Source organism: Zalophus californianus, chromosome 1 (genome assembly GCF_009762305.2).
Source record: "Zalophus californianus isolate mZalCal1 chromosome 1, mZalCal1.pri.v2, whole genome shotgun sequence".
Lineage (NCBI taxonomy): Eukaryota > Metazoa > Chordata > Mammalia > Carnivora > Otariidae > Zalophus > Zalophus californianus.
This window is the reverse complement of record NC_045595.1, coordinates 202,217,289-202,243,638: the sequence shown is the minus strand read 5'-3', so window position 1 is coordinate 202,243,638 and position 26,350 is coordinate 202,217,289. Positions and strand designations below refer to the sequence as shown.

The following is a 26,350-nucleotide window of genomic DNA, read 5'->3' as shown; positions in this document are numbered from 1 at the left end:
GAGCCACCCCGGCGCCCCAGGAAGTCATTATTTCATCCAAAAAATCACACAGGAGACTTGGTGGCTCTTGCTTAAACCCACAAAAGGAGGACATTCAGAGTCAGGACTCCCCCCTCCTTTTGTGAGGTGGTGGTGGTGGTTTGTGTGAATCCTCCTGTGATGGCAGATGACTCAGACCACCACTAAAATATATGCCAGGACTTTGCAGTTGGCAACTTGGCTTGACCTTCTTCTCTATCAAAAGCCTTGCTTCACGTGGTTCTACTTCATTGGCGCCAGGTTGTCATATTCCTATTGCTGCTGAAGTAGATGACTCGAGTTAACTGAGTCCAAGAGAATGTTTTAACATATTTCAAAAATCAAAGGGTGATGCAACGTCTTATAAGCAATTCTTGTTGCTCTCTCTTGAAGTAAGCGTTTAAAAAAACTTCTTGCTTAGCCATAAGCACCAAGAGAATAAGCCTTAAGCACCAACAGAAATTTACTTACTGATTCAGTACTTTGAAATGGACAAAAATTGTCTGTTTCTATCAATCTCATTTGCATCGGGAGAAAGGCTTTTTCTTAATCATCTGTATTATCCTGACAGTACCTGATTGGTTTAGAGCCAATATATGTAATTTCTCCTGTCTGCGTGTTTAGATTTTGACTACTTAGCAGAATTCATTTAATTTCAAAGAACAGACAAATTTCTGTTTTTTAAATTAAAAAAAAAACTTTTCTGTGGTGTGGAAGGTACTATAAATGTATGTTCTCAGGTTCTACTCCACAGAGTATGAAAAATTAATTATTGATAAATATTTGATCGTGTCTAGGAGGGAATTGCAGAAACTTCAGTGTGAAGAGACCTAGCTCATTGCTTTTGCAAGCATATTGTCTTTAAATCTAAACGAATTTTCCAGATCTAAAAGCTAACTTTTTCTTTTCTTCTTTTTTTTTTGAGTTGTCAAAGATATGGGAAGTGATCCAGTTAGGGGAACATATTTTTCATGGTCTGCTACCATGGAATTATGTTCCCTATTTATGGATCTGATAGAGTAGTAGCTGGAAACTTCCGCAATGTTTTCTAAGAGCTGCGTCCATTTTCCGTCCCCCTTCCCATGCTTCGTTTGCCCTCCTGCCCAAGGTCCTTTTTAAGATGATCCTTTTGTATGTGCAGGTGTTCGGTGAGGGAACGGATGCTGTAAAGAAATCTTTAGAGGGAATATTTGATGACACTGTTCCAGATGGCAAGGTAAAAATAAACACATTCCTTTTCTAAAAGTACCACAAATGTATCAACATCACACAATTCAGTGGGTTCTTGGGATCCTAAAATTAAGTGGACTCTGTTAAATACCGAAATGATCAGATCTTCAAAGTTATGTACAGGTCAGTAAAAGATGGAAAAGCCTTTTATGTTTAAAACTTGGTAACAATAAGAACATGCTCCTGCTGACATAACATTTTCAATACTTATTGTTTGGATGTGTAATTTCCCATCTAGAATTTAAGACAAAATTTGGGTTCTGGGGAGCTGAGTATTTTATGTCATTGCTGATTCCTTTTATATCCAGTTTCCATTCCCAAGAAGTGAGTTCTTACTGCCCTCCCTCTCTGCCCACACATGCTGTTTTGTTCCCATTAATTTCAAAGAACTGTTCCGATACTATATTCTTTAAAAAAAAAAAAAAAAAAAAAAAACTGCATTTGCCTCCTGAAGACAAGTATTCAATTAAAGATTCACAGACTTGTTCCAACCTTGTGCTTGGATTTAAAAGGGGTTGTCAAACTGCTCTGATTGAAAGCCCATGAAGAATATTGATTTTTTTTTTTTCTGGGCCACTTTTTTCAGCCTCTAAATAAATGGACATCCCGAGTTTTAAAGACCCTGGTAGTGATGCCAACAACCTCTTTGTTCAGGGGGTTCTGATGTTGATAATGCGACCTTGGAATGATCCTCTGGTTCTCGGACTTGGAATCAATATGACAGAGAGTTCAGCCCCTCGGTTGCCATGCAACCAAGCAGCGGTGGTCAGCAGTCAGCACACCCCCGGCACTCGCACTCTAGGTGGAGTCTAGCCTCTGAAGCCAGAGTGCGATGGGGAGTTCGGGCCATGGGAGGGGGAGGAGAGACGGGTGGCCACGGGCAGGCCTTTTCTCACTTTTGTACTCAAACTACTCCTGGATTATGTCATTGTGGGTGCAGAGGCAGGTGTCCTTGGAAATACCCATCCACAGCCCTCTCTTTGAAAAACTCTCTGATGAGATCTGGTGTAATTAAATCGCTATACCTACGTGCAATCCAGGCATAGTTTTTGATGTTAATGAAGCCATTTCTGAAGTTAGGTAACTCATCTTGCATACTATTATTAGTTCACTTTTATTTTTTTAAGATGTTATTTATTTATTTGACAGAGAGAGAGAGAGAGAGAGAGAGAGAGAGACAACTAGAGAAGGAACATAAGCAGGGGGCAATGGGAGAGGGAGTAGCAGGCTTCCTGCCGAGCAGGGAGCCCGATGCGGGGCTCGATCCCAGGACCCTGAGATCATGACCTGAGCCGAAGGCAGACGCTTAACGACTGAGCCACTCAGGCGCCCCATTATTAGTTCACTTTTAATGTTGGGATACCCTTTCCAGGCACACAGATCCTGGAGCCTGCAAATGTTTTTCCTTTGGATTTCTGTGTCCCTTTTGTTTTTCCATTTCTCGGAGATATTTCTTTATTCCACTTCATGGCTAGAATGCCTTGATCTCCAAGAGCAGTTTAAATGCAAAACTTTGGCTGATCCACTGCTAAGGGGCATTTATTTTACATGGTGCATGAGGACAGTAGGAGGATTCCAATTTTAGTTAATGGGATTTAGCCAAGTTGATTGTTTTTTGCCAGGCCTTCCTTGGGGTTCAATTTATCTGCACAAGCGACATCATTCAAAGCCAGAGCTGAAATTGTTTTCTCAAGTGAATTTAGTTGAGTAGCCTTTACAAAAATATGTCCCCCATTCTGGGATTCGTTCTTTTTATGAATGAAAGTTGTTACGTTACCACCTTGGAAATTTGTTTCTTCTTGTAATTTGCCAATACCAGCCTTGTTTTTGGTAACCTATAGATATGTATTTCTGATCGGTGGCCTGGTTTTAAACCAATAATCAAGTCTTATCAGAGCACATCTTGCCCATCAATATTCTTTCTACATTGCTGAAATCTAACATCATTGTTTGTTTGCTAATTTCAAAGAGATTGGGCTCCTATTTCATTGCTATGGAGTGTTTTAGTTGCGTATGCTTAGATTAACCCAGCTGCTGAATGCATATGTGTAAGACACATCTTTTCTCATCCTTACAAACTTGGTGCTACTCCCTGGCCCTCAGGCAGAGTGGTGGGGAGGGTGGAGTGTGGCAACAGCCTAATAAGGCCAGCAAGCTCATGCCTTAAGGTTACCCGAACCCCACCTGGGAAATGGAGCTGTCTTCTTCTCGGAACTGCTAGAGGTCAAATGCAAGCACAAAGATGATGCTCCCTGTACGTATGAGTGCTAGAACATAATCTTTTCTTTAAAAATGTCCTTGGGGCCTCACTGTTGCCTTTGAAACATATAACTCACTCAGTATTCTTGCTGTAGGAATTCCCTGCTCTAAATTAAGGTGGGTTGGTGGAAGAAATCATAGCAGGAACACTGAGCTGAATGGATGATCCATTTCTTTCTTTCTTCCAAATTTCAGTGCCCACTCACTCACACACTGCCCACCCGTGGATGCCATGGACTGGGTCTAAGATACCATATCTAAGAAATCTCTCCTTCCTCCCATTAAAGTGCTTCTCTCGGTAGTTTCCTCCTGCCTCGGAATATTCCCCTCTGTCCTTAATCAGCGCCACCATTTCTGCTGTGGGCCATGTTCATGGGAATAACTAATCCCATGTACGATCTGGGGATCTGAGATAGCAAGTCCTGACTACTGTTGCCCGGCTAACTTCATTTCTTACCATAGAGGGAAAAAGAAATGGTCCTGCCCAGCGTCCACCAGCACAATCCTGACTGCGACATTTGGGTCCATGAGTATTTCACTCCGTCCTGGTTCTGTCTGCCAAATAATCAGCCAGCCCTGACGGTCGTCCGGCCTGGGGACACTGCCCGGGACACCCTGGAGCTGATCTGCAAGGTATGAAAGTACTTGGGGTCATTTCCTTGAGAAGGGCAGAGGGGGCTGTAGGAACCTTCCCTGTCACACGTGGGAATTGAGAGGTGTGCCAGAGAGGAAGGCATTCCCAGAGTACCTCCATTTCCTCTCAGAGCAACTTCAGATTCCTTTGTGATCATACGCATAATAAGCGGAAGTGAATGTTTTGGCTTTGGGAGGAGAGGGATTCTTTTTAAGTAGCTCCGTTCAATATGTGTATTTCATAGATTGGTAACAAGCATATCACATGCTCGCTGCAAAAATTTTAGAAAATTTGGGGGAAGAAAAAAGCGAGTGAAACCCACCCTTATAGGATCCAGAAGTTATACTGGAAACAGTCTGGCGTTTTGCCTCCCCTGTTTTCTACACACACACACACACACACACACACACACACACACACGCACGCACGCACACACGCATGTATTTAATGATACCATGTTATGTGTGCTGTGTGTAACCTACTTTTTGACAGCAACTGACACACCATTGCATCCGGGGAGAGAAAAACTGAAAGAAATATGTTTGACCTCCATGATGGGAAACTCCCTTTCCTATAAAACACCGTATTTAAGCCTCTTTTTGCGTGTGTGTGTGTGTGTGTGTGTGTGTGTGTGTGTGCATGTGTGACAGATGCCTGAGCTCACTCTCCCCGCTTTCACTTGAAGCTGAGAAGCTTCCTAATCTTTTTCAAGGTCAACATGGTGGTTTTTTTTCGCCCCTGACGAGTAGCCAGATGAAGTCAAATAAGCAAAAGAGGAAAGAAAAGAGCTTTTCTCATGGGCCTGTTTTTACTTCCACACAATTGAGAACACTAATAGTCCTTTTTATTCAGTCTATTCTATCAAGTCTGAGAAAGAACTGATGCCCCCCGCCCATCATACAGATGGAGAAGGGGAGGCCCAGAGAGCCATAGCTCCCGGCCCTGAGCTCACACTGCGCTCAGTTGCAAAGGAGGGACTGAACCCACACCTACCTGGCTGCTCTGAGCCTGGGTGTATCCTCCTGCACCAGATCAGTCATCAGGAAGGATGGTACATAAGGGTCAGAAGAATCTAGAATATATTCTTTAGACAGTGTGATGGTTTTCCCCAGGGCCAGGAAAGGGCAAGTGGAGACCTTTCTGGTATAATTTTGCCCTGGAAGAAATTGGATGGAGACAATGACATTTTGAGGACCTCCTCGCTCAATGCAGTGGTTTATAAACACTGCCTAACTTTCTCTCCCAGAGCAAGTACCTCAGTGCTGTATATAACTCTACAATCAGCGATTTTTGAATTTGTTAAAGAAAACAAATCACTAGGGCCTTTGTAAAGAAAAAAAAATGTGGCTCTTTCCGTGAGTGGGAGAAATGAAACAGTCTGGCTCAAATAAGCCTTATGTGCAAGAAATGTAGAAGGACCATTTGTTTCCGGACAAAGCTAAAACCAGCCCCCACATAGGTGTTAAAAATAAATGATACTCTGTTACATGCTTTGAAGTCTTCGTGTACATGAATTCCAGCTTTTTGAAGATAATGGTATTTCTGTTCACATTTTTCATTTTAATTACTTAACAAAATTGGCCTATTGAGGATTTCTGCATTCTTTTATTTATAGATTAGCACGATTCTTTAGAGACCCATTAATATTCTGCAGAGCTGTGGGAGTTATTCTCAGAACTGCAGCTGAAGGTGTCAAAAGTAGGACTCTGGTGCTTTTTTTTTTTTTTTTTTTTTTTTTTTTACAAGCCAAACTCTGGAGGGTCCTTCCAGGGGATGGCATTGCTTTAACACCTCCTGTATCCATCAGCCTCAGACACAGTTAGGGATGGGAGGGTAGGTCACAGGTTCCAATGACCGTTGATTGGTGGAAAATGGAACAGTGAGTGGGGAAAATAGTGATGGGCCCAATTTTAGGTCCTTTTCAAGTGGTTGTCTTGGTAGAAACCCAAGGAACAAGGAATGGTATTGCCACGGTAACTACAGACCATCTCTGGATAGATAGTTGGACTTGTCCCCCTATAAGATGTTTCTTTCTTTCACTTGAAAGGCTGTTGATGGCTTCATGAGGGCACAAATCTCTTTCTCCAACAACAGAAGATCATCCTGCCCAGTTTTCCTTGGATCCTCAGCTCTTTTTCCCCAAATGTAGAAATAAAGACAAAAACAATGTGGCGTGGGACAAGCTTACGTGTCACGAGTTTAAAAATGGAAAACTTTCGTGTGTACTTTAAGAAATTGATGGTCTCTGGAAAAGCACCCATGTAGGATAAATTATATAGTGTGCTGAGAGCCAGGTGCCTTCTAAAGCTGGCTTCTTCTTTGGAAAACACTTTATTGTAATTAGTGGAGCCAGTTTTATTCTTAAGAGGGAAAGAGATAATGGGGAAACAGTGCCACATGTTATTAATGATCTAACTAATGGTGAGTGGGTTTTTTTTCTCTTGGAGGAGGGACTGAAAAAAAAGGTGATTGTCAGAATGTGTGTTTTATTTCTTTATTGTCATTCTCAACGTTGGTGATGGATGCTTTTTCTAATATTTAATAATCAATCTCTTTCTTCTGTCTCTTGCATTCAGCTCATTCTCTTTCCTATTCTATCTGATCCACATCATTTCCCATCAGTTTGTCATCTGCCATCCGAGAGCCAGTCAAGTTCTGGTATAGTAAATGTTTCAAGATCTACATTTCATGTACTGTTCATGTTATGGATGTTACAAAAAAGATTGTTGCTAAATATAGCAGGTAACCACATTGGCCTATGGGTTTTCGATATATTCTGATCATTGCAATTACCAAAATAATTGCAAAAAAATTCATTCATCCATACTCACTGATATAATTCACGTGTGGCCCTGGGATGAGAGTTTTATTTCATGCCATCCCTATGTTGGCTTATGCCTTTGATTATTCTAATAACCATTGGCTTTAAAAAAAATAAAGGTCACCTTGAAGAGGAAGATAAATATCTTCGGAAATTCCACAGTAGTGTGTGTGTGCGCGTGTTTGCATGGATTTCTATATGTGGTAACTGCATGCTTTTATGTTTCCCTGAGAAGTTGGACCAAAATGGAAGAGCAAACCCATATGGATTGAAAGATCACATTATTATCTATTGTAATTGGCTCAGACTATTTACTGAAAAAAACTGCATTGTGTTTCACTACTTCATCCTTTGAAGTAGATGCAAATTAAAAAAAAATGCCAACTAAACTAATACTTGTTCTCTGGTAATATTTATCTTCAGGTAGAACTTGTGGCTACATGGCCTCAAAATGAATCAAATGCTCTCTAAGTAACTTAAGTAAATGCACGCTGGAAAACAAATTGGTACCACTTAAATTTTTCCCTCGCTGAATTTCTCTTGAGTTAGGAAGGTTTCTCTTGAATGTTTTACAAGTCTACAACAAGCCAAATATTTAGAGTTGCCATGTTGAAATATTCATTGATATTTGGAATTCTTTCTGCACAGAGATGTATTGTGAACATGGTAATTTGCTCAACCTGCTTTGGTTTTGACTTGCAGATATGTAGGGAGCATAAAATTCTTCTTGAGAGTTCTGATGATCTGATTTAATTCTTTAGGATTCAGTGATTCGTTAGTTAATTCATTAGGATTTTGCCCTTACGTTGGAGCAGCCGTGACTAGTAAGGGCTTGTAATTGAGACATAATTACCAAGATGATAGACACTCTGGTATATTGAGCCAATGTCCCATTTTTAGGGTAACTGTTTACTGACCAATCTAAGGGCACCTTGGTTACAAGTAAGACCGTTAAAATTTTTGTTTGTTGCATGTGCCATTTTTATTTTTCAAAATCATCAAGACATTATTGTAACTTCACGAAGTTTGAAAAAAGGCGGTGGTGGGCGGGGGAGGGTGGCAAGGATTAGCTTCATTATCACCGTTATATTTATCACGCTTTGGTTGTCTTTGCTGTGTTCCTTTAAGCGAGGTACCTCGACAGCTGTCGTTTGTCATTCTCTGTACATCTGTATAAATGTTTTAGCACAGTAGCATTTAAGGTGTGATGAGAATCTCCAGTCTTCATCAGGACCATCTTAAGATCTTTGGTGCCTGACAGTGGGCCATCTGCCTCTCACACTGAGGGTTCAGGAACCAGAAACTTCTTAGGTGAGGTTGCTGTTTGGGTCCAACTTCCAGAAGACTGTTTTAAGTGGCAGCCTCACTGGGAGTATCCACAAAGTGTTTATTAATGGTGACAGTAAGGGTGCCAAGTAGATTTGTTCCTGTTAACCAAGACTCTATGGAGTTTCATTTCTTTCCTTCCCACCTCAGTCAGAAACAGATGGGGAACAAAATTTTTTTCTTCCACTTAAAGATTTCAGTGAGGACCTAGGTAGGTGGGAAGCATTTGCACCTTCTATCTCTGGAGGGAAACTTTTCTGATCCTATTACCCTAAATATTATTATTTCGTTGATGTTTGTCTCAGCAGCTCTCCCACAAGCAATAGATCGCACACTTGAAAACTTGCCTGTTTTGTGCTTCTCTGGATTACCCATACACTCTTATTATCTTAGACACCAGCCATCTGGGTCTGTGAGACACTGAGCATTTGATCAGTGGTGCCTGCGATCACACAGTGGGCTTCAGACCATCACTTGCCTCAAGAGAGGATGCAGGTTGGGGGGTTCCGAAGAGTCACTGATAGGAAACTTCTTTATCATTCTGCTAGGTGTGCAGAACAAACTCATTTGCACTCTCTGGAAATGTGCTTTTGTGATAACGCAAGACGCGTATCTTGCATGTGTATTTATTTAAAAAGTGAAGCCGCCACCACCCCACCTTCCATTTTCTGCACACCCTTTCCATAGCCACACACAATCCCGAAGACTGCATTTATGTCTTATTAATTTCTATATCTGCAGTGCCTCTCACAGTGCCTGATACACTTAAGAGTTTGTTAGATGTGATTGAATGACTCTTTTTGGAATAATTGTTGGCATGATCTTAGTTTGGCCTTTAAAATGTTTAAAATGTTTTTGGGGGGTGGGCAGGGTAAGCAGAGGATGAATGCAGTGAAAAATCAATTTCACTTATATTGAAATAATTCTCACCAGTGGAGCTTTTGGTGGGAAGAGATTTTATATTTATGAAAAATTTCAACTTCTGTAAAAGTAGAGAATCCTGTCATAAACTCCTGCATATCTATCACCAAGGTTCTGTGATTACCGGAATTATGTTTCATCTGTTTACTAACTCCCTTCCACCCCCTGCTCTGGATTATTTTAGAAGCAAATTGCAGACATCATATCTTTATCTCCTAGTCCTTGAGGATGAATCTCTAAAAGATAAGAATGCTTTAAAAAAAATGACCCAATTTAAACATTTTCTAACAATTCATTTTCAGGCTTGCCATGTAACTTTCAAAGAGCATTTTCTTACTTTTTTCTCTGCATCTTCATGAATGTAGACTGGGGATTAGTTATAAAACCATGTTGCCACTATGGCTCCCCGCCCCCCGAAACGTTAAATCGAGGATGACTTTCTAGAGGGGAAAGATCAGTTGACCCGTTCTGGACCAAAGGAGAAGGCCTGGAAATTTCAATCCTTAGCTATTTTAGAACTGTTTTCTTTGGGCAAGTCATTCAGTGTGTTTCCAAAGCTGGACCCATGCCCGTCTGCACTGCCCCCGGAGGGAGTCTCACTCAGGGTGTATATAAATAAGATTGAAATCCAAATGCCTTGTCTTCACACTGACTCGCCTGCAAATGAACTATTAACAACTGTCCCAGTGTCCCCATGTGGTTAGGAAACAACTTTGCCAGGGCACAGCTTTTTTCTATCCCTGGGAATACTTCCTTGCCTTTCTGTTACTTCTTTAATCACCTTTGTATGTTTGGAATTTTGTGGAAGGGCCTCTCTAATCTGATGCAAAACCAGTGTTAAAGAGTATGACTCAGATAAGCAGAAGTGAAGATGTGACTCAGTTATTTCCGTGGAATCATAAGCTATCCGTGGAATATTATTCATCTGTTCAATGAAAATGCTTTCAAGGTTTGAGTTTTGGATGTAAACCTTCTAAGAGGTATAGAGACCTTGCCCTTTCCACAGTGAGAAATCTCTAGAATTCTCGGGGGATACATGGTAATATGTTAGTGGTGCGCTAATTATTCCTGTTTACTATTGAACACACATTGTCTTTTCTTTTTCCTTTCTTTTGTCCCAGACACATCAACTGGATCATTCTGCTCATTACCTGCGTCTGAAATTTCTAATAGAAAACAAAATGCAACACTATGTTCCAAAGCCTGAGGAGGACATTTATGAGCTGGTAATGTTTATGACTGTTGTCCAAGTACATTCTGTAGGAGATTATTTTTAAATTATATGTGTGCTTGGGCTAATTGTGGTTGGTGAAGTGGAATGAATTCTAAAATAAAGAGCTCTAAAGTTTGTGAAGATGGCCTTACTTATCACGATGTGTCTGCCGAGTAGAAATGCCACCTTTGTTTATGCAAGGAGCGAGGCCGTGCCATCAAGAAAAATTGAAATCCAGAGCTGCCTCTCAGATGGAATTTTAGTTATTATTCCTAGCTCTCCTTGCAGCTTTGGCAGGCCTTTGTTTTAAATGGGTGACTCAAAGATCAGCTGGCTGTTGTCAGGAAAAAAAAGCACTAACTCCAGTAATTGAGTGACTTCTACCTGCCTATTGATACCAATGGGTCGGATCCCGTGGGATGAAAAAGCTGCCATGGGATCATATGTCCCGGTCTTTTATAACTGTGCTTGTATTGATTCCTGGGGACATTATGTATATTTGAGTTTCATTATGGGACTTGGGTTCTAAACTAGAGCTGGGTTTTATACGAGCCCTACCACTTGCTCATTTTGTGGTATTGGCAAAAAATGAGGTGCTAATACAGTTGACCCTTGAACAGTGCAGGGGCTAGGGGCGTTAGCTGCCTGCACAGTCGAAAAATTCGAGTATAATTTTTGACTCCCCCACAACTGAACTGCTCATAGCCTACTGTTGACCGGAAGTCTCACCTATAGCATTAACAGTCAATTAACACGTAGTTTGTATGTTATATGCATTATGTACTGTATTTTTGCAATAGAGTAAGCTGGAGAAAAGAAAATGTTTAAGAAAGTCATAGGAAGAGGGACGCCTGGGTGGCTCAGCTGGTTAAGCGGCTGACTTCAGCTCAGGTCATGAACTCGGGGCCCTGGGATAGAGTCCTGCGTCGGGGCTCCACACTCACTGGGGAGTCTGTTTGTCCCTCTCACTCTGCTGCTCCCCCTGCTCATGCTCTCTCTCAAATAAATAAATAAAATCTTTTTTTTTTGAAGTCATAGGGCACCTGGGTGGCTCAGATGGTTAAGCATCTGTCTTCAGCTCAGGTCAGAGTCCTGGGATCGAGCCCCACATCGGGCTTCTGGCTCAGCGGGGAGTCTGCTTCTCCCTCTCCCTCTGCCTCTCCCCCTGCTCATGCTCTCTCTCTCTCTCTCTCTCTCTCTGTATCTCTCAATCTCAAATAAATAAATAAAATCCTTAAAAAAAAAAAGTCATAAGGGAGAGAAATTGCTTTTGCAGGCCTGAAGAAATTCTATGAACCCATGCATTTCAAACCCATGTTGTTCAAGAATCAACTGTGCTTAATTTCTAGGATTTTGCAAAGATTAGAGATCATGGTGCACATAGTAGATGCTCAGTAAAGATGGTCATGGTAACAAGACACCGACAAGTTCCTTTTTTGTTAGCCGAGTGATACATTTTTCAGTTCCAGGAAAGAGCCATTTGGGGAGCAAGGCGCCTCTGTCTTGGACTTCGTTCTTCCCTCTCTGCACTTAGTCATTCCTCTGGGGGCCACTGAGCTGCTTGCCACAGAAATGCGAGTGATAGCATGACTTCAGACGCGGTTGCACCACAGAAAGCAGAACTGGAAACTTAGACCCTGTAGTCTCTCTCTGAAAAGGAGAAGGGTGATTTAAAATTTAGTAGGGAATTTCGTTTTCATTCAACTTATTTTTTTGACGTTCACTTTATATACGCTAAAGCTCGGTGAGTTGGAAGCACACCATTCGAGGACTTCTAACCCATGTATACCGTCCTGTTTCCAGTGCTACAGTCCTAGCTTAGAAATTTCCGTCATCCTGAAGTGTTCCCTCGTGCCCCTTTAAGCGTCGCTAATGAAATCGGAGATGGGGTGTCTTCTCAGTGCTTTTCCAAGCCATGCAATCAATGGAAGAGGATCAAGACCAGTCTGTTTTCAACCATTGCCTAAATAATTAAGTGTTAACAGAAGAGGGAACTTTTAAAGGAGAGTAGCTGATTTATTTTTACCCACCTCTGGCATGTGGAAGAGCCCCAACTTTGTTCTCTCTGAGCAGAGGAAAGAAAACCCTGTTCCTTACTTAAAAAAGGAACACGCGTTGCCGATAAGATTGGAATAGCTGCTAGATCATCCATGTGTTTGCATCGTGGTGGTTATGACTTTCATATATTGCACCTGACCAACTTCCGTGTCCCTAGTATCTCACACATAGTATGTGCCTGAGACACATCTTTTGAAATGATATCGACTCACTTACTACTCTTGAGTCTTGGCCATTGTGTGGTTCATCCAGTATAGGAGACGGAGGTGTGCCAAGCTTAGTCTGTTTGTATCTACAGTTGCTGGACAGATGTTCTAATTATAATTTTTAAAAGAATCTAAAATGCAAAGAGAGCATGGTATTCTTTCTTGCTCATTGCCAAAGGTCTCCAGCTCAGAGATCCCTGAGGAAGCAAATGCCGTAGACTCATTAATTTTATTGTTCAGATTGCAAGTGAGTATTGCTTACTAACATCTCTGTTTTTACCAGATTCTGAACTTTTTTGTTCTTTTTAAGATTTTATTTATTTGAGAGAGAGCACATGAGGGGGGAGGGGCAGCGGGAGAGGGAGAAGCAGACTCCCCACTGAGCCGGGAGCCCCACATGGGGCTCGATTCCAGGACCCTGGGATCATGACCTGAGTCCAAGGCAGATGCTTAACTGACTGAGCCACCCAGGCACCCCTGAACTTAAGATAGCTTGGGAAACTTGGTAAAGCCTGCATGAAACAAAATACATAGGATTACCTATGGCCTAATTATGTTGAAATAATTATCAAAACATTCTTAAAATTATAGATAATATATGTGCTTATTTATTGGCTCATTAAATAATAAGAGCTAGCGGTAGGTCTGATAGCTACCACTGTTTTGAAGTCGTGATGAGCATGAATAACACTTTGAGATAGTAGTGGCAGCTAGAATGTGACTGGAAAATAACTAATTTTTACTTGTGACAGGTCACAGCGGCTGCTAATACTCCTATATTTGTTGCCTACATTTATTTATGATTGGAGGTTTCAGTTGCTTCAAATGCTAAGGTTCAGTTACTGGTTAGTGAATATAAAGATGTCATTTTTTTTTTTTTCACCATGTAAGTTTACACCCCCCCTTGAATTCTGCCCAGGGGTCCCTGGTTTCTGATCCCTGGTACAGGCCATCAACTGGTTCTAATGTCATTCCAAGGCAGGGGGTGTTTGAACACACAGTGCTCCTGGAGGCTTTTTGAGAGTTTACAGATTTCAAAGTGTTGACCCTCACTGAACAAGCGTCAGACCGCACATGGTTGATTGGTTCCCGATGCCCAACTGCATTTTTTTTTATTATTTTTTAAAGATTTTATTTTATTTGTCAGAGAGCATGCACGTACAAGTAGGAGGAATGGCAGGCGGAGGGAGAGGGAGAAGCAGGCTCCCCACTGAGCAAGGAGCCCGATGTGGGGCTCAATCCCAGGACCCTGGGATCATGACCTGAGCCGAAGGCAGATGCTTAACTGACTGAGCCACCCAGGCGCCCCTCCTCCATTTTATTTTTGACAGACCAGGGAAGCTCACAGATGTATGAAGTCGTTTCCTCAAAAGGAACTGATTTATAGATGACTGTCCCAATATGCTTATTCTCTGACATCGTTTTACCCAGCCTTCTTTCATAATAAAGCCGAGAGTTATTAGCAAAAGTGTGCGCTAGATTTTAAAGACCTGAGGGGTCTGGTCTGTTCATTCAGTGGCTTAGGGGATCCTCTTGCTTGTGACTGGCCATGACACGTCAGTCATCTGCTCATCTGCTTTGCTGGTTACATTCTAGTATAAGTGGTACCTGTTTGGCTACTTTTTCGTATTTGGTTCTTAGGCCCCATTGACAGAATGATAATGAATGAGAAGCACTGGCTTTTCAAAACCCATGTTAAGTGTGTTTTTCTTAAAGTGACAGGGGGGAAGAAAGAGTTTACAGAAACACTGATTAACTGATTTCCTTATCCAGCACATATTTATTTAGCACTTCTGTGATAATGTAATCAAAAATCCCTTCTCCTAGGGGCGCCTGGCTGGCTAAGCCCATAAAGCATGGGATTCTTGATCTTGGGGTCTTGAGTTCAAGTCCCACATTGGGCATGGAGCCTACTTAAAAAAAAAAAAAAGATGGAAAAATCTCTGCTCCTTGTGGAACCTATATTCAAGTTTGTGGAGACAGATATAAAAATATATAAATTTTTTGCACAAAAACCTGTAAACGCATGATATTTCAGAGGATGTGAAGAGCTTGGAGAGAAAAGGTTAGATCAAGAGGAAAGAGAGTTGGGGGCATCCAGAAGCAGAGGGCACCGCTCCTTTAGCTGTGTTTGGCTTGATGTGTGAACAGGCAGTGAGGTGAGAGAATGAGTCGTAGAGGTACTTTGGAGGCAAGTGTTCTGGGCTGAGGGAACAGAGCTGGGTGAGGCCTTGTCGGGGCGGGCGGCAGGAGTGGAGGTGGTTTGCTTGTGTGTGAGGAGGGCAAGTGAGGGGGCTGGGGAGGGAGGCTTGAGGATGCAGGAGAGGAGGGAGGAAGGGAACCAGATGGGCCATGTAGGGCCTAGGTGAGAGGGGAAACCCCAGGGGAGGAAGGACATTCATGGACTTGTTTTTAGTAGGCTCATGTGGCTGATGTGTGGCTAGTGGACCGTAGGGCATAAGAAGGAGCTGAGAGCGGGCAGGGGGCTAGTGAGCGGTGGCCGGGGCGGTGGGTGATGCTGGCTTGGACCAGGGCCCCCAAAGGAGATGGGGTAACGAAGGATTGTGACTTCATGATAACTTGAATACCTGGTAATCAAGTTTTTTTTTGTTTGTTTTGTTTTTTGTTTTTAAATCTGATGACCTTTTGGGGAGCCTGGGTGGCTCAGATGGTTAAGTGTCTGCCTTCAGCTCAGGTCATGATCCCAGGGTCCTGGGATCGAGTCCCGCATCGGGCTCCCTGCTCCTTGGGAGCCTGCTTCTCCCTCTGCTTCTCTCTCTCTCTCTCTCCCTCTGTCTCTCATGAATAAATAAATAAAATATTTTTTAAAAAATCTGATGACCTTTTAATTTGGTGTTTGAAAAGAGGGAGAGCGTGCAACATCATTGATTTAATAAAATAAAGGTGTTTGAAAAGAGGGAGAGCATGCAACATCATTGATTTAATAAAATAAAGGGAATGTGTGTGATGCTTCACTGTTAAAGATGTTTGTATAAAAGTACAAAATTTTAGCAATTCTAGTTTCAGATATTGATTGTCGTTGCACTGAAAATATATTTTAAAGTGCAGACCCTTCTCGAGATTTTGATATATTTTATTAGTGCTTTTCACTAAACACGATATTAGTCTAAGTACCCTAAGAAAGGACTGTGGCCAAGGGCCTTACCTAGATGACACTAAGTTATTGTCTGAGGCTGGTGAAAGACACAGTGGCTTTCACACCAATCCAGAGAAAAGTAGGAGGCAATATTATGAAAGATAGAAAGATTATTCGGAAGCTGTGTTCCCACTGGATCTGTGGAAACCACTTGGAACTTTCCAGACATGATTGGAACAGACAGTGGTATACTGCCACCTAGGGTAAGAGTTTGGCTCTCAAGGAAATTTTGAAAAAGGGTGAAGTGATGAGCACTGGGTGTTACACACAACTGATGGATTAACTGAATACTATATCTGAAACTAATGATGTACTCTCTGTTGGCTAATTGAATTTAAATTAAAAAAAAGTAAAAACTAAGGCTCAAAGCAACTTGAAGTGAACACAATTCATGGCATTTTATTGAGCATTCCGTGGTGTTCTAAAACATGGCATAAGACATTAGTATGTTTGGTATTTATAACTTTAGTGACCATATTTTCTGAACTAAAGATCAGTTTTATAATTGATTTCTTCTGATTTGTAGAGTGTATTTGTATGAACATTTTTCTGAAGTATAAGAAGATTTAAAAAACAAAAAAACCCACATGAAATTACACCCCTAACACACTGCATTTGTCGGAAGTTGTATTGAGTGAGGGTGTTCTAGAGGCCCCGGGCTGGGTGGTCAGTGGTCCCAGGCCTCTGCTTCCCTTGGCTTTGTGTTATAGTGGCCCTTTTTCCAGGCTCCTGAGTCCCAAGCTTCGGATTCACCTCTCCCACCTGTCAGCTGCCCTAAGAAAGGGAAGAGAAGGAAACTACCATTCTTTTCTACTTGCCTGAATTACATTATTTCCAGAGGAATGACCCTGTAGTCAGAGATGGGAGCAAGTTTAGATAACCACCAAGACTTCCCTTCCGTGCTAAAGGACAGCCTTCTGTTATTGACCTTGGCACAAATAGATTTGCATTTCAAAATTGAATGATAGTTTTTACGTTCCATATGAGCTTTGACACACATATTTGTTTTGGAATATTTATCATAATTTTTGGAAATGGCCTTTGACTTGCTTACCTAAGAAGTAAGGTTTGGTACCTCCAAGTGAAAATGAATTAAAGTAAACTGAAATAAAGTTTCTGGCATGTGAACTACAGCTTTTTTTTTTTTTACCCTTCCCCCCCCCCCAGGCCTTCTTGGGTTTCTAGAGAACTGATTAATTTATGTGCTTTAGTTTTCTAGCTAATTCGGTATGATCCAGTGGCTAAATGAGAATACCCTGTATTTATATAATTTTCTGTCCATTTCAGTACTTTAACTTGTTGCCACCTATTTGTGCTACTGTGACTGTTTTTGGGCAAAAATGGTTTGTGAACAGAAGAGAATGGAAAGCACAGAGATTTCTCTTCTATTTCTAGGAGTCCCTAGTCAAGATCTTTATAGCCTCTTCCTGCTTTTAATAATTTTGTTCCCCAGTACCAGAGATTTCTTTTCTTTTTGGCGGGGGGGGGGGCAGTGAGAGAGGAAGGGAGAGCATCTGAAGCAGGCTCCACACCCAGCGCAGAGCTGGATGGAGGTGGGGGCTTGATCTCACGACCCTGAGACCATGACCTGAGCTGACATCAAGAGTCGGACGCTTAACCGACTGAGCCACCCCAGGTGGCCTGAGTACTGGAGATTTTTGATTACTTTAGCAAATTTATTTTTCGGGTCTGTGAGAGATACTGGGTGGGAAAAGACATAGAGTGGTGTTGAGGAATTGTTTAGGAACTGGAACTGTAGCCAAGTTTGGGAATATGAGTTTTAACATTTCTGTTGTGATTCTTAATGGATTCAGTTCAATAAAAAGACTGGGATATGATGAGACTTTACTTTCAAGTGTCAGTGGCAAAAAAATAGACTTAGAAAATGATGTCTATTCCTAATACGTTATTTATAATGAAATCCTCATCAGGCTCCTCTTTGTCACTTTTCAGCTGTACAAAGAAATTGAAATTTGTCCAAAAGTCACTCAGAACATCCAGATTGAGAAGTCAGATACGGCCAGTGATAATTACGGTACGTTTATTTTTCTTTGATCTCTGGTGTTTTTCAAGTTAAAGCAATTCCTGTGTAAACGTGCACTTATTTACAATTCAGTAAAATGCCTTTGGGGCCTATTTAAAACAGCACATCTGGCTTCTGTGCTAGAAACAGAGCAGTCAAAGTCGGGAAAAAAGAGATATTAACTGTGGGTACGGTGAAGACTTCAGCCTAAATTTCATAGCCTTAATTAGCAGGGTTCAACTGTCATAAAAAGGAAATGCCTATATCGGGAACAGATTACTTTATCTTGTGGTATACCCTTAATAATGAAGAAATTATCTTTTCACACCTCTCTCCCTCAAATATACTCATTATTCTCCCTTCCCCAATGAATCATGTTAAAAGAACTCATTTTGGTGTTGTGGGGGGAGGCGTCCCCAAGACCACCCCTAGATTTGCTGATTCACTAAGAGGACCTGTAGGACTCAGCTTATAGTCCTACTCATGACCATGACTTACTACAGGGAAACTGTACAAAGCGACATCAGTAAAGGGGAAAGGCACATGGGGTGGCATCTGAGGAAACGGGGTACAAGCTTCCAAGAGACCCCCAGTCACACAGGACGGCCTTAATTCACAAGCGGACAGCGCATGGGGTCTGTGTCCAGTGGGGAAGCTTGTTGGAGACTCAGTGCCCAGTCAGTCACATAGACACCCTCTGCCTAGCGTGTACCAAAGCCTCGGACTCCCAGGCGGAAAGCAGGTGTTCAGCATAAACCACATTATTTGTACACATGCGAGGCCCAGTGGGCCTCATGAGGGTGTTGGGAACCCACCCAAAATCCAAGTTCCCGGATGCCAGCCAGGGGCCAAACTTGTAAGCAGGCCTTTCAAAGACCAGTAGTGAGCGTTGCCATGTTAACGCTTTTCCACACAGTTGCCCGCGTTCTGGCATAGTTGAATATATCATCCCTTCCATATGTTTCAGACTACTTAGGTATGATTTGAATAGCAGTGGAGTTGGTGCTTGAGTAGAAGACGTGGGGAAATCCGTCCTGCGATATTAGTCAGGAGTGGTGGGGTTGGCTGAGGTAGCTCCAGACAGGGAAATGTGCTTCCTAAATTCACCACGCATCCTTTGTGGGTTGGCTGGGACTCTTTATGTTGTCCTCCCTCTGGGACACGGGCCATAGCGGCTGCCACCTGGGGCATCGTCCGTGTCTTGGCAGAGGGAAAGAGAGAAGGTGGTAAGCCAGGTGCTGGTGCACCCGATGGTTTATTGTTAGAGCAGGGCGCACGGCCCCCAGCTTCCTCCAGGGGGCAGAGAAGCGTAGCCCTGCTCTGTGCAGGAAGGAAGAGGTCCTGGAAAGACATGAGCCTCCTGTATCTGCTCATTTACAGTTTCTCTCTGAATTAAGTTATTTGGCTTTTTAGCATTTGAGCATCTTCAAATCCTTTCCTGAGCAGCGAGAATAGCAGAGTCCTTCTGCACTCGCTCCCACAGGCGCCCAGTCTTCATCTCCGAATGCTCCCAAGATGATTTGGCTTAATGAAGAGAACCTAATTTTGAACCCTGGTCACTTGCATGACACCTTCCTGCTCTTTCCTTCTTGACCCTAAAACTAAAGACATCATAAACCCAGAGGACATTTTTGGTGGCAAAGGATAAATGTCTGTGAAGGGCTTATTATGCATCAGAAGTGTGACCTTGGTAATTAAAGCAGTAATGGGTAGCAGTGCTATAAATAAGTGGGTTCTCCAAAGGAGGATGCACCGTGAAACTTAACTCTTTTCTCTTTAAGCAGCAAGAAGCAGGAGAGGGTGAATTTCAAGCTCCTGATACGGAACTCTAAGGTTGACTGGTACTTGGACTCAGAAACGGGGCATAAAACTGCTATACTTGTTAGATTTTTTTTTTTATTGACATGACAACCCATTTACATTTCCACGCTGAAGGTGTTACAGCACGTCAGGCATCCACTCAGAGCGTCTTGTCAACAGTGCTTCTCAAACTATCTGATGTTAGTCCTAAAGAAGCAGGGTTTTTTGTTTTGTTTTCAGTTCCAATCTGCTATGGACCACCACCGCTTTTGTAAACTACGAAAGCTCATGCGTGCAGGTGTGCCAAGGTCACACGGCAGGGTTCTCAATACTTAGTCTCAATTTCTGTCCTCACATGACTGTCAGCAGCCAACTGTACTGGGATCCTGGATTGCACTTTCTAGAGCCTGCTATGTGTGGCTCATAACCTTAGCTCGACCCTTTATTCTGAGGGCCCAGTTCATGTTGGCGTAAGGCCTTCCAATGGCGTATTGACTGGAGAAGTTAAAGAGTCCCCCAATCCTAAGAGACCTGGTTGCCTCCGACCTCAGAATGACCAAGGATTCTAAATTCAGCGCATCTGTACCTAACACTAGCACCCAGCAAGTGTGGCTTCCTGCTGTATATTGAGCTCAGTATATATTGTGTGCGGTGAATGTCAAAGTTACCAGCACGCACCAACGCACAAAAAGCTAACTACAGACCACATGCTGCCTTCTATCTTGGAACACTTTAGGGAGGGAAATAGCACTTAATAATCCAGCTGACTGAACCAATGGAAAGATCCGACGCTTCTTAATTTCTCCCAGTTGCCTTTCCCGCCACCTGAGCCTGCAGGTGGTTTGCAGACCTTGTTGAAATTAATTCAGATGGTTATGAGGTTAAGTATGATCGCCTCGGCCGCCTTGAAGTGGAAGGATGCATCATTTAAGGAACGTCCGTTCCTTTTTCTCCAGGGACTTCCGCTGTTGTGTTTCTGGTGGTGTGAACCATTTCGATCAGAGGTGTCTCCCCTTGTCCCATTCTCTGAATTTCGCTATATCCTGGAATCTGATTTTGGGTACTTCCCTGCTGTTTCTGATGCTGTCATGATTTTTCTTTGGCTGTAGATTTTAGTATGAGGAACCTTCTGGTTGTTCATCACAGGACTTTGTCTCCTTGGTTTCTTTTCTTAGTTTTAATCACTTCATTCTCGAGAGCATTATTGCCACTCATAGTGCCTCCTCATCTTTGTAACTGAGAGCCTTCTGATGGGGTGGGTACATTGGGTTTATATCCAGTAACTCCCTCTGCCTCCCGTCGGCAATCATTTGGGGGCTGTATTACATTTGTTGGTCAGGAATTAAGATTGTTACTATCATAGGGGCACCTGGGCGGCTCAGTCGGTTAAGTGACTGCCTTCGGCTCAGGTCATGATCCTGGAGTCCTGGGATCGAGCCCCCACATCGGGCTCCCTGCTCAGCAGGGAGTCTGCTTCTCCCTCCGGCCCTCCCCGCTCTCATGCGCTCTCTCTCTCTCTCTCAAATAAATAAATAAAATTAAAAAAAAAAGATTGTTACTATCCTATTTAAAAGGAAAAAAAAATCCCGACTTTGCTGATTAACTGTTAAAATCACTGTGTTCTTCAGTGACCTCAAAATAATCCTGCTGTAGGATGTACCATATTTTCTTTCTATTTGTCAGTGTAGGAGATGGATATTATCCCCCTTTCCCCGAGTGTGCTCACTACTGGCATCTTGAAATGGAGGCTGCTCTTGGGGACTCTGAGGGCCCTAGGTGGTGTCTGCTGCATAGCTGAGTGTGGGGAGAGCTGCCTTTCTGAACGCCAAGAGGGGCTCCTCTCTGCTTGACTCCTCAAACAGGTGTCTTCTGATATGAATTCCAGCACAGAGCTAAAGTGCTATTTACCTTTGTACATGTCGGCTTCCATTTGCCTGATCTTCCAGAAAAAATTGCTAAAGCTTTCTTCAGCAATCCTATCACAGAGACTCCCCCACCACCTTGAGGGGTCCAGTCTGTTTCTCAGAGCCATGCTTGCCCAGTGCCAGTTTCATAGTCAGCTGTAGTCTTTGTTATTATCTTTTGGTTATTAAAAAAAGGAGACCAAGGGGCGCCTGGGTGGCTCAGTTGTTGGGCGTCTGCCTTCGGCTCAGGTCATGGTCTGAGGGTCCTGGGATCGAGCCCCGCGTCGGGCTCCCTGCTTGGCGGGAAGCGTGCTTCTCCCTCTCCCACTCCCCCTGCTTGGGTTCCCTCTCTTGCTATATCTCTCTCTGTCAAATAAATAAATAAGATCTTTAAAAATAATAATAAAAAAATAAAAAAAGACGACCAAGAAACGAGGGCATAGGGGCAAAGAAATAGCTCAGTCGTCTCCACTGACTTTGGCTGAAGGAGGCTTGGAGCAGCCTCTCCACCATCCCCTGTTCCGGTATCTTCCATTCAGGCGGCTTGTCCCCTGGCACCTTGTCATTTGCTGCTCACTTTAGTTTTAACAGAAAAAGAAACGTGGCCTCAAAACGTTATAGAGTCACAGCATTTCAGAAAGGAGATGCCTGTATTTTAATGGATCTTATCTATTTTTTCTCTTGACCTAGCGCCCGAGTCTGCATCTATTCGAACAGATAAAGGGAAAAAATTTCTGTACTGAAACGCAGATAGATAGACCTGTGTTAAGGCTAATGTCCACTTCAGTAGCTCATGTATAAAATGGTTTTTACTTGAGTGCGGCTTCTTGAAACATAATCGGAAAGTTGCAAGTTGCTGTACGAATGGAATTCAAAATAGAGTAAAATGAAGAGCGGAAAGTCCTCGGGGTGTGGCCTGTGCTGTCCCCGTCTGAGGGAGTTATGGTACCGGAGTGGGCGAGGACAGTTGGTAGTTTTGCCCATGTGTGGGTATTTTTTCCTGGTCCTGTGAACGAAACAGAAAAACACATGTTCATTATGACATGGACTGAAAAGTCTTGATGACTCCCTGGGTCCACGTCCTGTAATCATTTCTTCTATTTTGTTGTTATTTGCTTATTTGTTCTTTAAAACCAGTGTGTTTTTTTCTGCCTTCAGCCTTAAGGTAAGTACCTATATTAGGGATTATTCTTTACCCAGACCTGAAATTATCTTGGATTTTTACAGCTGCATTCATTCCCGTTGGTCCTTTAGGGGTGTTTGCCAATGTCTTCTACTTGAGGGTAAAGAGGTTATTGGTTGGGATGTTCCACTGATGGATCAGGAAAGAGGGTTTTTTTTGTTTTGTTTTGTTTTTGTTTTTTAAAGTAATCTCTACACCCAACGTGGGGCTCAAACTCATGACACTGAGATCAGGAGTCAGATGCTTTGCTGACTGAGCCCACCAGGAACCCCTATCAGCAAAGAGTTATAGTGAGACTGTCTAGAAACAGAGGTGACCAGGGCTTGTAGCCACAGGATCAGGAGCACCTCCGATCCCCAAACCACCTGCAAGCTCAGGGCCTTGTTCTGCCCTTTGTTTCTGAAGGGTGTAACAACCCCAAGATTAATTAGCTGATGGTCTTTGGGCTCTGGAAGCCTGGATAGGTAATAAGATGATCTTCTGATCACACACTAGTAGAGTGTGGAATCAATCCATTCCAATAGAAAATAAGATTTGTCAAGTGAGTTGCTACTGAATCCCCATTGCAGAATTTTATTAAATCAAACGAGTGTCTATACAGCAGTACATATGGTGGAACACACACCATACATATGTTCAGTTGTAACATATCCTAGGACAAGGATTGGCTGAGAAAAGTCAAGAGGACTCAGGTGAGATAAGCTGATCATTCTGTTTGTGCTGTGGAGGGGACAAGGAAAAAGATAAAGTGATGGCATTTACTTGTCTTCTACTTGAACTGATAGGTAGGTGGTATGAGGATAGATGTACCTGGTAACATTAATTTTTATCAGTAGTGACTTTTTTTTAGACTCATCTAAAATACATTTCTCTGCTTTGTAAAATAATATGAACAAGGAAAAACAATTGCTCCAAACTGTTACCAAAGACACTGAACATACGTTGTTCACAGCAGGTACTTCCTGTTGTTTGGTAAACATTCAGAAGGTGTGAGCCCTACCATCCTGGCTTCGTGTTTTCTAGGGTTTTCACTTTCCTCTGTGGAAGAAGATGGTGTTCGAAGGCTCTACGTGAATAGTGTAAAGGAAACTGGTTTAGCTTCCAAGAAGGGTAAGTCATTGGCTGTGTTGTCTGTCTGTCTGCCTCTCTTAAAATCCCCTTGGGGTGTCTCTGGTTGGTGGATAAGAAAGATATGCCCCAAGAGTTCACCTGTGCAGATTATTCGAACCTTGTCTCATTGAAAACCCTTGCAGGGAATATGGATATTATTCTCTAAACTCAAGTGTATAAGAAATGTCACATTCTTGGCTTTTAAATCCGATTCTGAGCCCATGTCCTTGGGGCAAGTGGGAAATTCCATTCTAATCTGATGTGGTTGTCCCTCTCTACCGTCTAGGATGGTATGGAAGTCCTAGGGGTTTTCCTGAAGCAGAGCATTAGGAGCCTGCAAAGGTCCTTCAGAGTGGATGTCGTCTTGCTCCCACTGATGGAGGAATCTTTGCAGAAGTTGGGGAACCTGAGGGTTCAGGATCCTGTCGTCTTGCCCCACGTAAAGAGCTCTTCGCTGCCACACCCCGCCTGTAGCCCTACAAGGGCTCACTGGAGTCTGGGTTACTTGTGAAACCCCAACTCTCTTTCCTCGTTCTGCTCAGAGAGAATCTTTTCAACCTAGATTTTTTTTTTTTTTTTTTTTTTTTTTTTGCTTCCTGTGATGGTTTCCTAGGGCTGCAGTAACAAATTCTCACAAACTGAGTGATTAAAAACAACAGAAACTTACGCTTTTATATATAGTTCAGGAGGCTAGAAGTTCAGGATCAGGGTATGGACTGTTTCCTTCTGGAGCCTCTGCGGGAAGAATCTGTTCCATGCCTCGTCCTTGCTTCCAGTGGTTGCTCGTGGTCCTCGACACTCCTTGGCCTGTGGCTGCCTCCCTCTAATCTCTGCTCTGTCGTCATGTGGCCTTCTTCTCTGTGTTTCTCTGTGTCTTTATGTGGCCTTCTTAGAAGAATACCGGTCATCGCCTTGAGGCCCATCCTAATCCAGAATGATTTTATCTTAACTTAATGACCTCTGCAAAGACCCTGTTTCCAGATAAGCTCACCTTCTGATATTCTGGGTGGACATGAGTTTTGGAGGACCCTTTCCAGCCTACCATACTTAGCATAAACACATCAGACAGGTAGGTAGGGCTCAAAACCCACCTTCCTTTCATTCTCCTTGTTAGGGAATTCTTAGTTTCATCCGGGCAGCGGCAAAATCATACCTGCTGAATGGAGAAGACCAAAACATCGGGGGCAGTTGGCCTTAGATGTAATGCTATTTGAGGGCTGCTGAGCGGAGCAGCCGAGGAAATGGTGGAGTGCCCTACCTTGCCACCTCCTTCCATTCTGGGGACAGCTTAGCTCTGGGTGTTCGTGACTTATGAGCCACCGAAGCCTGTTACCTCCCCCTGTGCTGTAAGCTGTGGAGAAGAGCAGCCTGCAGACTTGACTATGCACAGAAATGGCAAAAGCGTGACAAATGGGAAATAAAGTCAAAGTCGTTTATCTGCTGCTCTCACAGAGGAGGATTTTCCTTCCATACTTTTCAAGGCCAAAGGCAGTCTGGAGGCCAGGGTCTGACGCTATATCTCAGCTAAGAGCAGAGGTGGCAGGGCTTATTCACCTTTAAACCCAAGGCCTGATTGTTATCTCTTGCAGCACGATGAGTGTGCCCATTGGGGGTGGGGAAATATGGTGCCTCGGCATCACTCACTTCCTGTTTTAGTTCTTTGAATCCAGGAACCCTGGTGTTAGATAAAAGCAAATGGCTGCCTGCTGCAACTCACTTGCCCCATACCGCACTGTTCTCTATAAAGAGTGATGCCCGTTTGTCCACCGGGGCCACAAATGCCATCCTAATACCCGGCATGGAGAGGGCAGTGTCAAGAAAGATATTTGGGTGGTGGGTTTTGTTGTTGTTGTTGTTTTTTAATGTTAAGTCTAGCCTCTATGTGCAGACCTCTGGATAATGGAGAGCTCACTGTGGACCATAAGATGTCTTCATGGACATCTCTAATCAAGAAGCATTCTCCTCCTTCAGCGTCCATTTGCTGTTTTACCTCATTCTTTATAGACAACCTTGGATGCCCATCACGTTCTAAGTCTTTTATTTATTTTTGGTGGCCATCTTGGGCTTTTGGCTTGTCTTGAGCTAATGGTTAATCCCCCTTTAATACCCACTTATCCCTCTGTTGGATCTCCCATCAGCTATACTTACAGAATGACTTTTTGAACCAAAGTGTGTTCTTTTACACTTCTCTTTGATCGGCTTGGCCATGCTTGGGCCTGACCCCTTCTTGGGGTCATCTGAGGCTGGGATCTGGCATCTCACTGGCTGTCATCGAAGTGTTTTTCTGATGGCTACACTGCATAGAGCCCAGTTGAGAAAGCCATGTGCTTCTTTCTCAGCATCTTCTAGATACTTCACTTTGCCACGGCCAGTTATGGGCTTGCTTCTGAGCAGGCTCTGGTTTTCTGTGAGCAAGAAGAGCTTTCCATTTTCTTCTACCATGTACTAATGAGAGTTAACATCTAGTGAGATAGATCCTCAATGTGC

General features: G+C 43.0%; 1 protein-coding gene across 10 annotated transcripts in view; it reads left to right on the top strand.

The window, feature by feature from the left end:
* The window catches only part of TIAM1 (TIAM Rac1 associated GEF 1), a 368,940-nt gene that overhangs the window by 283,778 nt on the left and 58,812 nt on the right, over positions 1-26,350 (top strand). For all 10 annotated transcript variants that reach the window (XM_027584315.2, XM_027584314.2, XM_027584311.2 and 7 more), the window contains 5 exons: positions 1,160-1,234; positions 3,970-4,140; positions 10,331-10,435; positions 17,797-17,878; positions 23,777-23,863. In XM_027584315.2, the coding sequence (XP_027440116.1) occupies positions 1,160-1,234; positions 3,970-4,140; positions 10,331-10,435; positions 17,797-17,878; positions 23,777-23,863 (520 nt within the window). The remainder of the gene's footprint in view (positions 1-1,159; positions 1,235-3,969; positions 4,141-10,330; positions 10,436-17,796; positions 17,879-23,776; positions 23,864-26,350) is intronic.